The 12,555-nt window shown below is 46.6% G+C and overlaps 1 protein-coding gene across 4 annotated transcripts in view; it reads right to left on the reverse strand.

Annotated features, from left to right (window-relative positions):
• The window catches only part of PIGL (phosphatidylinositol glycan anchor biosynthesis class L), an 80,763-nt gene that overhangs the window by 11,380 nt on the left and 56,828 nt on the right, over positions 1–12,555 (reverse strand). For all 4 annotated transcript variants that reach the window (XR_006714725.1, XM_045487507.1, XM_045487506.1 and 1 more), the window contains exons 4-6: positions 6,453–6,520; positions 4,645–4,676; positions 3,098–3,231 (exon numbers count right to left, since the gene is read on the reverse strand). Coding sequence is in view for 3 of the 4 variants with exons in the window: in XM_045487507.1 (XP_045343463.1) it covers positions 3,098–3,231; positions 4,645–4,676; positions 6,453–6,520 (234 nt within the window). In the remaining variant the exon portion in view is untranslated. The remainder of the gene's footprint in view (positions 1–3,097; positions 3,232–4,644; positions 4,677–6,452; positions 6,521–12,555) is intronic.

Genomic DNA, 12,555 nt, shown 5'->3' on the forward strand with positions numbered 1-12,555 from the left:
ATAACCTTGTTTTATCTGTGTTTTTTGAAGGCACCTTATTCAATATTATGTTATCAATTCATTAATACTGAATTCACAACTAATGGGGCTATAACTCATACATGAATGAAGCTTATCTAACACATGTACTTTCTCTGTAAGATACATCACAGCTTTCCCGCCCTTAGCCTCATTAGGCAGCACTTTGATGCTATATTTAGAAGACGTTTTAAACCACAAAGGCACCAACAAAACAAAAATGAGAACAACGCGACACTAAATATACTGGGAAAGGATACTTGTTTACAGTAGGAGAGCTGAAGTGAGACGGCAGAGGGTCACCTTGTTCAACAGTTGGGAACCTGTGTGTGTGCATTGGTGGTGACTTAAAACTTTTCACTGCCTTGCAAATACGCATGTCCACAAATGACCGCAAAAGCACCAGGAGTATTAATTCTGGGGTTACAAGTAAATTTTAGCACGTAGGCACATTTGCAAATGTGGAACTTGAGGGTAATGACGATCTACTGTATCTAATCACACATATGCATTTTAAACTCTAAAATACGCCCTTAAACACTTCATGTATTAAAGAGGAACTCACAATGGAAACTATAAATTAGTTATAACTGAATGGCGGGAGAAAAAGCACATATCAGAACTTGTCGGGTGCAGCTAAAGGAATACTTCAAGGGAAATTAATAGTATTGAAGTGTATTATTTTAAAAGACTGAAAATGGAAAAAAAAAAAAAAGGGCCGAGAAATTAAAAAAAAAAAAGGTGTCGGCGTGCCTGGTGGCTCAGTCGGTTGAGCGTCTGACTTCAGCTCAGGTCATGATCTCACGTCTCGTGGGTTCAAGCCTTGCATCGGGCTCTGTGTGACAGCTCAGTGCCTGGAGCCTGCTTCGGATTCTGTGTCTCCCTCGCTCTGCCCCTCCCCCGCTTGCACTTTCTCTCTCTTTCTCTGTCTCTTCCCAAAATAAACACTAAAAGAATAGTAAAATAAAAAATAAAAATAGTGTCAAACATGAGTAAAGTAGCAGGGCAAAAATAAAGTACAAAGATGAATGACCTATCAAATAAACAAGGGAGAACACATATTTCCGTTTAGTGTTGCATGTTCAACATCTGGCAAAGTGCCTTTGGTAGGTATCCATGTTTTTGGTAGACAGTTTAGAAAAGAAAACTAAGGGGCGCCGGGTGGCTCAGTCAGTTAAGCATCTGACTTCAGCTCAGGTCATGATCTCACAGCTCGTGAGTTCGAGCCCACATTGGGCTCTACGCTGACAACTCGGGAGTCTGAAGTCTGCTTCAGATTCTGTGTCCCCCTCTCTCTCTGACCCTCCCCTGCTCGCACTCTGTCTCTCTCTCTCTCTCAAAAATAAACAAACATTAAAAAAAAAAATTAAAAAAAAAAAAAAAAGAAAAGAAAACTAAGCAGCAAAAAGAAACCATTATCTTGAGTTCTCTCAGTTCTACTCATTGCTACTCTTCTCTTTCTGGTGGACTGAAGTCAGCTGGGGGTCACGCCTGTAGACAAACTGAGCAATCCTCCTTAACTGCCTGCTCCCTAACTCCATGGTTCTTAGAATCACCTGCCCTACCGCCAGCTAAGGGTTTTCGCTACGAGGGCCTTACTGGGCCTGTCATTTCCTCCATAGACAGCTAGGCCTCTGGCGGTCTATCCTACTGGCCCTTCACATTGGCTCCTTCACAGAGGCTCCTGGCAGGTCTCAAATCCTTAGACTCAAGCTGTGTGGTACATCCATACAAGGGAACGCAGGCACCCATTGCAATTCAAATACATAAGGACATAGAAGAAAAGAGGCATAATATTAGAACAGGTTTTAAATAGTAGGCACTGTGTGATCTCATTAAAAAAAAAAAAAAAATATATATATATATATATATACATATGGACACCTGGGTGGCTCAGTCAGTTGAATGTCCAACTTCAGCTCAGGTCAGGGTCTCACAGTTCATGGGTACAAGCCCTGCATCAGGCTCTGCGCTGACAGCTCAGAGCCTGCTTCACATTCTCTGTCTCTCTCTCTCTCTCTCTCTGCCCCTCCCCTGTTCATGTTCTCTCTCTCTCTCAAAAATAAGTAAACATTAAAAAAATTAATAAAAAAGGGGTGCCTAGGTGGCCCAGCCAGTTAAGCATCCAACTGCAGCTCAGGTCATGATCTCGCAGTTTGTGAGTTCGAGCCCCGCGTCGGGCTCTGTGCTGACAGCTCGGAGCCTGGAGCCTGCTTCGGATTCTGTGTCTCCCTCTCTCTCTGCTCTTCCTCCGCTCATGCTCTGTCTCTCTCCCCTTCAAACAAATAAATAAACTTAAAAAAATAATTAAAAAATATATATTTATATAATATTCTTTATATAGAGGACATACGTTAACAATAATTACCTTTGAGTGGTGGCACTGTGGGTAATTTTTATTAATTATTTTTATTTTCTTCTTGATGCTTTTATGTATTTCTAGATTTTCTACAATAAGCATGTATTGTTATTTACTTTTAAAAAAGCATGTGTTATTTTTATAATCAGAAAAAAGGGTGGGGGTGCCTGGCTGACTCAGGAGGTGGAGTATGTGACTCTTGATCTCAAGGTTGTAAGTTGGAGCCCCATGTTGGGCGTAGAGATTACTTAAACATAAAACCTTTAGGGCTCCTGGGTGGTTCAGTTGGTTAAGTGTCTGACTCTTGATTTCGGCTCAGGTTATAATTTTGCAGTTTGTGAGATCGAGCCCCGAGTCGGGCTCTGCACAGACGGCATGGAGCCGGCTTGGGATTCTCTCTCTCTCCTCTCTTTTTGTCCCTCTCCCTGCTCGCACTCTTCTCTCTCTCCCGTGTGTACACGCACTCACTCTCTCTCAAAATAAATAAACATTTCAAAAAGATTTAAAAAAATCTTTAAAAAGAGAAAAGAAAAGAAAAGAAAGGAAAAGAAAAGAAAAGGTGGAACTCCTTGAAAATCTATGACTGCCAAGGTCTAGCTAGATAGTCCTAACACTCAGGTGCTGAACTGCTGTGGGAAGTCTTCAGTTAGGGGTCAGGAGGAGCCAGGGGGTCTGGGACACAGACCCAGAGGGAGGAGTCCAGGAAGTCACAATCCTCACCTTGGCCTGTGCCACTTCTTTGCTGGTGAGCACAAAGAGCACTTCCCGGGTCTGAAGCAGAGTAAAGGGCAGGTCCAGGAGGGAGATATACTTGCGTAACACATTCACTGACTGAAGTGTGAGCACGGAACACCCTGGTTGGGGGGAGGGGAGAGGGGCGAAGTGAAGAGTCTTGTTGCTTCCGGGCAGATTCCCCCTGAGCACCCTACGTCTCCCTTGGGGCTCAGGGCAGGGCAGGACCGTGGCCGTGGAGTTGCCAGATGACTCTGTAGCACCAAAGCTGTGTTTTGCCCGTCATCCTCACAGACAGGAAGAGTGACAGGGTCACAGAACACCTGGCTGGATGTCCTCTACTTGCTACATGCCTTAGCAAGATAAGGTTGGTTGCTAGAGGTTGGGAACTGGCTACATCAAGGCCAAGGGAAAAGCGACGAAGACCGGAATTTCTGTATTGGGAGGCAAGAGACCTAGTTCCTGCTCTGGCACTCAAGACCCGACAGATCTAGGGAAGTCCCTTCGGCTCTCTGAGCCTCAGTTTTCTCATCTGTAAAATGGCATTGACAGTGTGGGAGCCTGTCTCACAGCATTGATGTAAGGATCGAATAAACTACAGTCCCATTCTAAAGCCCTCACAGCTTGGTAAGCTCAGCCCATTCAGAGGGCTGAGCTCTCTGAACTCTACTTACGTTTTCATTTGCTTCATCTTTATAACACTCCTGAGGGATGTATATTACTCCCACTGACAGAGCAGAAACTGGCTCAGAGAGGTTAAGCATCAGTGTCACATAGTGAATGGTCAAGTGGGGTCAAACACCTTCTAACTCAAACAGATGAACCCATCAAGCACCCATCAGCCATTGACAAGTAATTTAGGGCTGGGATGTGAATTCAGACAGACCGAAAGAACACTGGAGGTGAAAAAGACCCACCTGGTGAGAAAGCTAGACAGATGAGCGGCCAAGGCCCAGTGTCATGGTTAATTTTATGTGTCAACTTCACTGGGTCACAAGGTACCCAGACACTGGGCTGTACATTATTTCTGGGTGTGCCTGGGAGGGCTTTTTCGGATGAGCTTAGCATTCAAATCGGTGGCCTCAGGAAGGCAGATTGCCTTCCCCAATGAGGGTGTACGTGATCCAATCCATTGAGGGCCTCAATAGAAGGAAAGGTGGATGAAGGGAGAATTTCTTCTTTTCTGCCCATTGAGCTAGGACATGGGTCATCACTTGCCCTTGGCCTGGGATTTACACCATTGGCCCTCCTGCTTCTCGGGCCTTTGGACCCCACTAACTGACCCCCAGGTTCCTGGGCCCCCAGCTTGCAGAGATGCTAGACTGTGCACTTCCCAATGGATACAACCTGCTTTTAAGGCTGGAGGACCCACACTGACACACACACTGAACTGGGTCAGAAAGAGTGTGGTCCAGCCTCCCCGGCCCCACCTTTGCTTGGCCTATGGCAGTTTTCCATATATTTACACTTTTTTGTCCAATAAGTTTTTTTAGAGGGATAGTAACTAGCAGACTTTGGCAAAAGGGACAACTTACCTTTAGGTAACTTCCCTTCTGAATGCAGGGTCCTGGAAGAAGAAAGGACAGGAGTGAAAGGGAGCAATAATTCCTTTGCAGGAAGAGCCTTCAGAGTGTAGAGGTCAAAGGCAAGCCTCTCCAACTTGGGCCACAATGGCATGTAGATTATTTTGAGTTAAAAGCAATCAAAACCCAGCAAATTGAGGAAAACCGCTTTATATCCCCCTCAACCACCTAAATTTGCTCTGGAAAGGGGGTCTGTACCAGGAAGAGAACTAGTCAAAGAGATTGCTTTTTACCTAAAAATCTTATCTGCATAACAGGGAATCCTTTGTTTTCCAAACATCTCCTCTCACCTTCCTGCTAATGTTCTTCCTCTTCTTTGTACCTCCAGACTCCCGCCCTCCTCCTGAGCTGAGGATGACATATAAGCCTCAGGTTGCCTGACCATCTTTGGAATTTCATATTTGTGTAGATTCTCGATATGACAACATTAAATTTGATTTTTTCCTATTAATGGTCTCATGGAAATTTAATTCTTAGTCTAGCTAGAAGAACCTTGACAGAGGAAAATTTCTTCCTCCCCAACAGTATCAGGGCCTGCCATATCCTGTGATCCTTCTGTAGGTTTCTAGGTAGTTGCTTTTACATCAATCACCAAAGAGGTTTCTGGGATTCCAAACCTCTGGCTACAGCTAAAGGGATCAGGGTGGGCACCTTACCCCAGACAATCTGGGGGCTGACCAATGGTTATGAAGTGCCCTGGTCCAAGCTTCGCCCATTAGAGATGAAGGGAACCACAAAGGATTCTTCCAAGTTTTTCTCTTTTGAAATTGAAAAATGAGGTGGTTGGACTTAAGGATAGGTGAGATCATTTCTAGCTTTACATATTTCACTGCTCTGGTCTAAGAACATCAGGCGTGTTTAGAAGAAAGTTATAAAGTAAATGCTTCACTTCAAGGTGCCCCTTCCTTTCCTCAGTGGCTAAGCCAGGTCCACCGCTCCGCCACTCATGACGCCCAGGAGAAGCACTTCTCTAGAGGGTAGGAAACATGGTACATGCTTGTACGAGCCTCTGTAAGTCCCTCAAATGACTTTGAGGTGCAATTTTTTTTTTTATCAGTAAAATGCAGACACCTATTTGGTAGATTTGAAATAGTGTACAGAATGCACAACAGGAGAAAACAAAATAAATTAGGAGGAAAAAGAAGACGAAGCCAAGAGGCACACCGATTCACAGAACTCAGCCCTGAAAGTCTCCCACATGTGCTCCGAGGGGTCACGAATTTGGTCCTAAAGCTCTCTGTGGCCAAAGCAAAGAGAGAAATAAAATGTTACCCCATTTTTCCATGGGGGAAAAACACCTTAGGTGTTAAGGAGACGAAACAATAAGTCAACTTAGGAGTGATTTCTCACAAGAGAATGTGTTAAGATGTCGTGAGCAACATGGACAAGAGTGGCTCTCTATAACTCAGTGGTCACTTTCACGGGGCCCAGACAGCGAGTGGGGAAGTACTTTAGAAACCATCCATCTTGGGACACCTGGGAGGCTCAGGCGGTTAAGCGTCTGACTTCAGCTCAGGTTATGATCTCACGGTTTGTGGGTTCGAGCCCCGCATCGGGCTCTGTGCTGACAGCTCAGAGCCTGGAACCTGTTTCCGATTCTGTGTCTCCTTCTCTCTCTGCCCCTCCCCTGCTCGTGCTCTTTCTTTCTCTCTCCCTCTCAAAGAATAAATAAATATTTAAAAAACTTTTTTAGAAACCATCCATCCACCCTGAGCAAAGGAAAAGACCCTCTCCCACCTCCAACACGTGGAGAGTCCTACCTCACGGCCACGTATAGAGCAACGTGGTTGCTGTGACCACTCACTCCCCCTGCGTCGAAAGTCACCACCTGTAGAGAAATACAGGGTGTTCACTCATGACTGTCTGAATGCTCTCTCTGACTCCATTTCAAAGTAGCCGTCCCCATTCCCTTGGGATGAAAGGGAGCGCACAGACCCCTGGAACGTTTGCAATCGCGAGGACACCTGAACTCACTTTGGAGCAGATCGGTGGTGTGTAACCATTGCTTTGGCCAGTTGTGTGGAGACTGTTTCCGTGGGTTTTACTGTTTAATCTTGTTCCAGGCCAGTGGAGCAGAGTGGAATTCAGCCATGATAGGAACCTGAGTTCAGGGTATCTCTGTCTCTTATCTTCCTGGCTGTTTATGAACATAGTTTTCTTGGCCGGCTGCTGTGTGAACTCTTGTGTATGTGGACGCTGCCTGAATCTTTTGGCTTCTTTTCCTTGTGCCATACTGAGGGCACAGAGGCTTTGAGGGGCAATGTCTACCATGCATCGGGGTTAAAATCATAGAAGTTTATTTGCTCATGGACTGCCTCTGTATCATCTTTTTTTTTTTTTTTTAACATTTATTCATTTTTGAGAGATGGAGAGAGACAGAGTAGAGTGGAGGAGGGGCAGAGAGAGAGAGGGAGGCACAGAATCTGAAGCAGGCTCTAGGCTCTGAGCTGTCAGCACAGAGCCCGATGTGTGGCTTGAACCCACGGACTACGAGATCATGACCTGAGCTGAAGTCGGACACTTAACCGACTGAGTCACCCAGGCGTCCCACCTGTTTTTTTTTAAGTTTATTTATTTATTTTGAGAGAGACAGAGAAGCAAGTGGGGGAAGGACACAGAGAGGGAGAGAGAGAGAATCCTAAGCAGGCTCCGTGCTGTCAGCAGAGGGCCCAATGCAGGGCTCGAACTCACAAAACTGTGAGATCATGACCTGAGCTGAAACCAAGAGTCGGACACTCAACCGACTGAACCACCTAGATGCCCCCGTATCATCTGTTATTAATGATAAGCTTAGTCTAGATTCCAACATTTCATTTCTGCACAGATGATTAAAAAAACACCCAAATAGCAGTTTGAATAGTAACAATAATTTGCTTGAGTAAGAATGGTTGGTTAGGGGTAGTGCAAAGAGGCAAGCTGTCCCCAAGAAAAGAGAGTGGCCATGCAGCACGGACTAAAGGGACAGGATAGGACTTGAACTCACAATCCTGAGATCAAGACCTGAATGGAGATCAAGAGTCGGTTGCTTAACCGACTGAGCTACCCAGGCACCCCTGGCCTTTCCATTTTAAATCGTAAAATGTTTACTTCAAGTATGGAGAACTATGTTAAAATGAGAGCAGCTAACATTTATTGAGCATAGGTTGAGGGGTGGGGATACAGATTGAAAGAAAGTTTATTTACATTTTATTTTATTAAAAAAAATTTATTTTTATTAAAAAAATTTGTTTAACATTTATTTATTTTTGAGAGACAGAGAGAAACAGAGCATGAGCGGGGGACAGGTAGAGAGAGAGGGGGACACAGAATCTGAAGCAGGCTCCGGGCTCTTAGCCGTCAGCACAGAGCCCGACACGGGGCTCACGAACTGTGAGATCACGACCTGAGCTGAAGTTGGATACTCAACCGAGTCACCCAAGCATCCCTTTTTTCTTTTTCTTTTTAAAAATTTTTAATGTTTATTTATTTTTGAGAGAGAACATGACCAAAGGGGCACAGAGAGGGAGACATAATCCGAAGTAGGCTCTGTGCTGTCAGCGCAAAGACATGGGCCTGGAACCCATGAACCGTGAGATCATGACCTGAGCTGAAATCGGACCCTCAACTGACTGAGCCACCCAGGCACCCCAGACACCTGTAGCTCCTTCTAGAACTCCATCCACTTTTCCCCTCTTACTTGCAGAGATCTTTGTTTGGATGAAATCTTGCTCAGACCCCAAGCAACAGGAGGTAACAGTGGGGCTGCTCTGGTTTCTCAAAGATGGCGGTTCTCAACGGGGAGCAGTGTTGCCCCAGGGACATCTGGCAATGTCTGGAGATACATTTGCTGTGATGAGTGAGGGGTGTTGCCACTGGGTAGAGAGGTGGGCTGTCAGTGAGGAGAGGCCAGGGGTGCTGCTAAGCATGTACAGTGCAGAGGACAGTCGACCATAACAAACAATGCTGTGGTCCCAAGTGTCATGGTGCCCTAAGGGAGCAGGGACTAGGTATGTTTGGTTCACTGCTATCTCGAAGTTCACAGCCAGTAGTGAACATCACATAGTAGGTGGTCAGTAAATATTTGTTGGATGAAAGGTTGAGATAGGGGTTGGGCCCAGGACCTCACCTGGTTGTTACCCAAAGACACTACCAACCCCCTACACTGTTTTATATAAAGGGCAGCATTATAATGCTTTTCAAGGCCCTGTCCGGGCAGTGGAGCTGGGACCAGATAGTACACGGTTTCCTTCCATCACACTGTGCTAACCACTGCAGAGCCACTTTTTGGTTTGGACAGAGGAGAACTTTTGGTATCATCCCAGCACAGCCCAGGTGAGACTCTATCTTCCCAGGTCCAGCCAATACTTCCGGTCTGGAAGGGGCACCTGGGCCCTCTGATCCTGCCATCGAGTGACTTCTCACCTGTTCACTGCTAACTCCTCGCCCCTGGTCCTGCAGGGCCTATGGGGGTGGGAAGGTGCATTTCACTGCATCGTGGGGGCTGAGTCGTGATTATGGCCCTTCATGTCCATACTGGCGATGGTGTTAGCATGGCCTTATACGCCTGCTGATGTACTACTGCAGGCCAGGGAAATTGTTCCTGACTGCACTGTGACAGCTTGAGAGTTTCCTTATTTATTTATTTAAATTTTTAATGTTTTTATTTATTTTTGAAAGGGAGAGACAGACAGAACATGAGTGGGGGAGAGCAGAGAGAGAGGGAGACACAGAATTCGAAGCAGGCTCCTGCCTCTAAGCTGTCAGCACAGAACCCGATGCGGGGCTCAAACCCACAAACTGTGAGATCATGACCTGAGCCGAAGTCGGATGCTCAACCGACTGAGCCACCCAGGGGCCCTGAGAGTTTCCTTATTAACAGCAAGGTGGGTTAAAGAGCTGTTTTAGTGTTATTATTTTATTTTTTTAATGTTTATTTTTGAGAGAGAGAGAGAGAGAGAGAGAGCACATACATGTGCACAGAAGTGGGGGAAGGGCAGAGAGAGAGAGAGAGAGGGAGGCAGAGAGTCCAAAGAAGTTTGGAGACGCTCAACCAAGTGAGCCACCCACGGGCCCCTAAAGAGCTCTTTTAAACCAGTTTTCTTGTGTATGGAAATTAAATCAACTCAGGGTTGTCCTGACAATGAAGGCCCCTCACTCACTGGAATGAAGGTGAGCACCTCAGACAACAGGAAAGAGCTCCAGGTCACCAGGTGGCAGTTGACGGTGGTGGCAGTTTGAGGACGAGCCCCGTGTGGGGTCTGTTCTTGTTCTTGGGGATATAAAAGGTGTCACGGGGGCACCCGGGTGGCTCTGTTGGTTAAGCATCCGACTTCGGCTCAGGTCATGATCTCAAGGTTCGTGGGTTCGAGCCCCGCGTCAGGGTCTGTGCTGACAGCTCAGAGCCTGGAGCCTGCTTCAGATTCCATGTCTCCCTCTCTCTCTGCCCCTCCCCCGATCAGTTCTGTCTTTCTCCCTCAAAAATAAATAAACATTTAAAAAAAATTTTTTTTAAAAAAAGGTGTCGGGGCGCCTGGGTGGCGCAGTCGGTTAAGCATCCGACTTCAGCCAGGTCACGATCTCGCGGTCCGTGAGTTCGAGCCCCGCGTCGGGCTCTGGGCTGATGGCTCAGAGCCTGGAGCCTGTTTCTGATTCTGTGTCTCCCTCTCTCTCTGCCCCTCCCCCGTTCATGCTCTGTCTCTCTCTGTCCCAAAAATAAATAAACGTTGAAAAAAAAAATAAAAAAAAAAAGGTGTCATGTGTAGTCCTTGCCACCATGGACCTTCCAGCCTAGTTTCAAGACACAGTCTGTACTTCAAAGAATAAACAGCAATTCGCAGGATACACATCAAATACTGTGGGAATCTGAAAGAGGGCTGAAGAAGTCAGGGAAGGCTTCTTGGAGGAGGAGGCTTTGAGGTGGGCCTGAATCACAAATCAGTTTTCTAGGACCCAAACTCAGGAGACTGTTCTGAGAGCCAGAATGGCACGCAGAACTATCTGTGCTCTGAGACCCCTCCCTGGGTGCTCAGAGCTGTGGCCAGCTCGAACGTGGTCTGGCCCCTCAGCAAGGACCAATCCTGTCCACCAGCGTGCAGTACTTGAGGGCCAGACCAAGGAGGGCCAAGTTCAGAAAGATGGGAGTTGATCTCACAAGCGAAGTTCCTGGGGAAACCAGCAGTTGTGAGAGTGTTTGGGGACAGGTCCTGGGGAAGCCACAACTGTGGGGAAACGGGGTCCCAAGGGGGATTGCAGAGCACTTCATGGACCTCACTGTGTTACTTCAGGCTCTGAAGACCGGCTCTGTCTCCCATTTGGGGCTGTGGAGCCCACGTTCTGCCTGCGTGGGCTGGGGTGGGATGGCCAAGAGAAGCCAGGCAAGCCCAGTCAGCGGGGCTGGGCATTTGACTCCGAGGCCCGTGGACCCTTCCCTCCAGCTTTCACACTCAGACCCTCCCGGAAGTAAAGCTAGGAAGAGTGGCGCTCCGAGCTGTTGGTGGCCATTTTTCCAGCCAGGAGAAAGAAGGCAGCGCACAGAGCCAGATGAAGAGTCCCGTCACCTGCGTCTCGGCCTTTATGTGAATCACAGTGAGCCACTTAGGTGCCCCTTTTGGCCTCTGTGGACTAAGTTTCATTTGTGTTTTGTGTCATGAGGAAACAAGATGGTCTTCAATATAAATAAATAGATAGATAGATAGATAGATAGATAGATAGATAGATAGATGTGACCGCCCCTCCGACAAAAGAAAGAAAATGCTACATGAAATATGCCCCCCCCCCAAAAAAAAAACGTAAAAAAAGAAAAATGATCTGACCAATACGTCAACGAAAATCTGTTCTTAGGAAAGGTCTAATAGGGCGCACCTGAGTGGGTCAGTCAGTTGAGCGTCCAACTCCTGGTCTCTGTTCAGATCACAATCTCATGGTTCGTGAGTTCGAGCCCCGCATCGAGTTCTGTGTTGACAGCCCAGAGCGTGGTTGGTATTCTTGGGATTCTCTCTCTCCCTCTCTCCCTCTCTCTCTCTCTGCCCCCCCTTTGGTATCACTCTCTAAATAAATACATACATAAATAAATAAATAAATAAATAAATAAATAAATAAGGAAGGTCTAACAAGTCATGGGGAGCCTGGGTGGCTCAGTTGTTTAAGTGTCTGACTTCGGCTCAGGTCATGATCTCACGGTTCGTGGGTTCGAGTCCCATGTTGGGCTCTGTGCTGACAGCTCAGAGCCAGCTTGAGCAGGCTGTCTCTCTGTGTCCCCCCTGTCTGTCTGCCCCTTCTCCATTCTGGTTCTCGCTCCCTCTCTCAAAAATAAATAAACATGGAAAAAAAAAGTCTAATAAGTCAGTTTACTCAGTGAATTCAGCATTGATAAAAGCCTAACGTGTTTGTGTGCCAGCGGGACTCATCAAAACTTAAACCAAAAGATTAGGGCTTTAAGTGGTAGGATTTTAGGCATTAACCCGTGAGGGATTATTATTATTATTATCTTACAAGTGGACAGTAAGCCTTCTGAAAAGCCTTAACATCAAACACTGGCGACAGACAGTCCAGGCAATCCTGGTGGAGCTGAGATGGGGGCCCCCACAGTTGTTCACCTCGGCAAGTAAGTGTGAATCTCCATTATTGCCCTGTCTGTGACCAAAATGTCATCCATGTAGGTCATGTGAATTTATCCGTGTGCTTTTCTGGAGTGAGAAATTGAGGTCTAAGATCCTAGTAGCTTCCCCACCTGCTGACCTTGGGCAAGCTGCTCGGCCTCTGGAAACGCGAGTTTCCTCCATGTCAAATGAGAACTATAACAACATTTATCTCTTAGAGTTAGAATGGCCCTCTAAACGTGACAATGCTTCGTGAAAGGCGAAATTCTGCACGACGCGTCACACA

This window comes from Leopardus geoffroyi, chromosome E1, assembly GCF_018350155.1.
Source record: "Leopardus geoffroyi isolate Oge1 chromosome E1, O.geoffroyi_Oge1_pat1.0, whole genome shotgun sequence".
In the NCBI taxonomy this organism is placed as follows: domain Eukaryota; kingdom Metazoa; phylum Chordata; class Mammalia; order Carnivora; family Felidae; genus Leopardus; species Leopardus geoffroyi.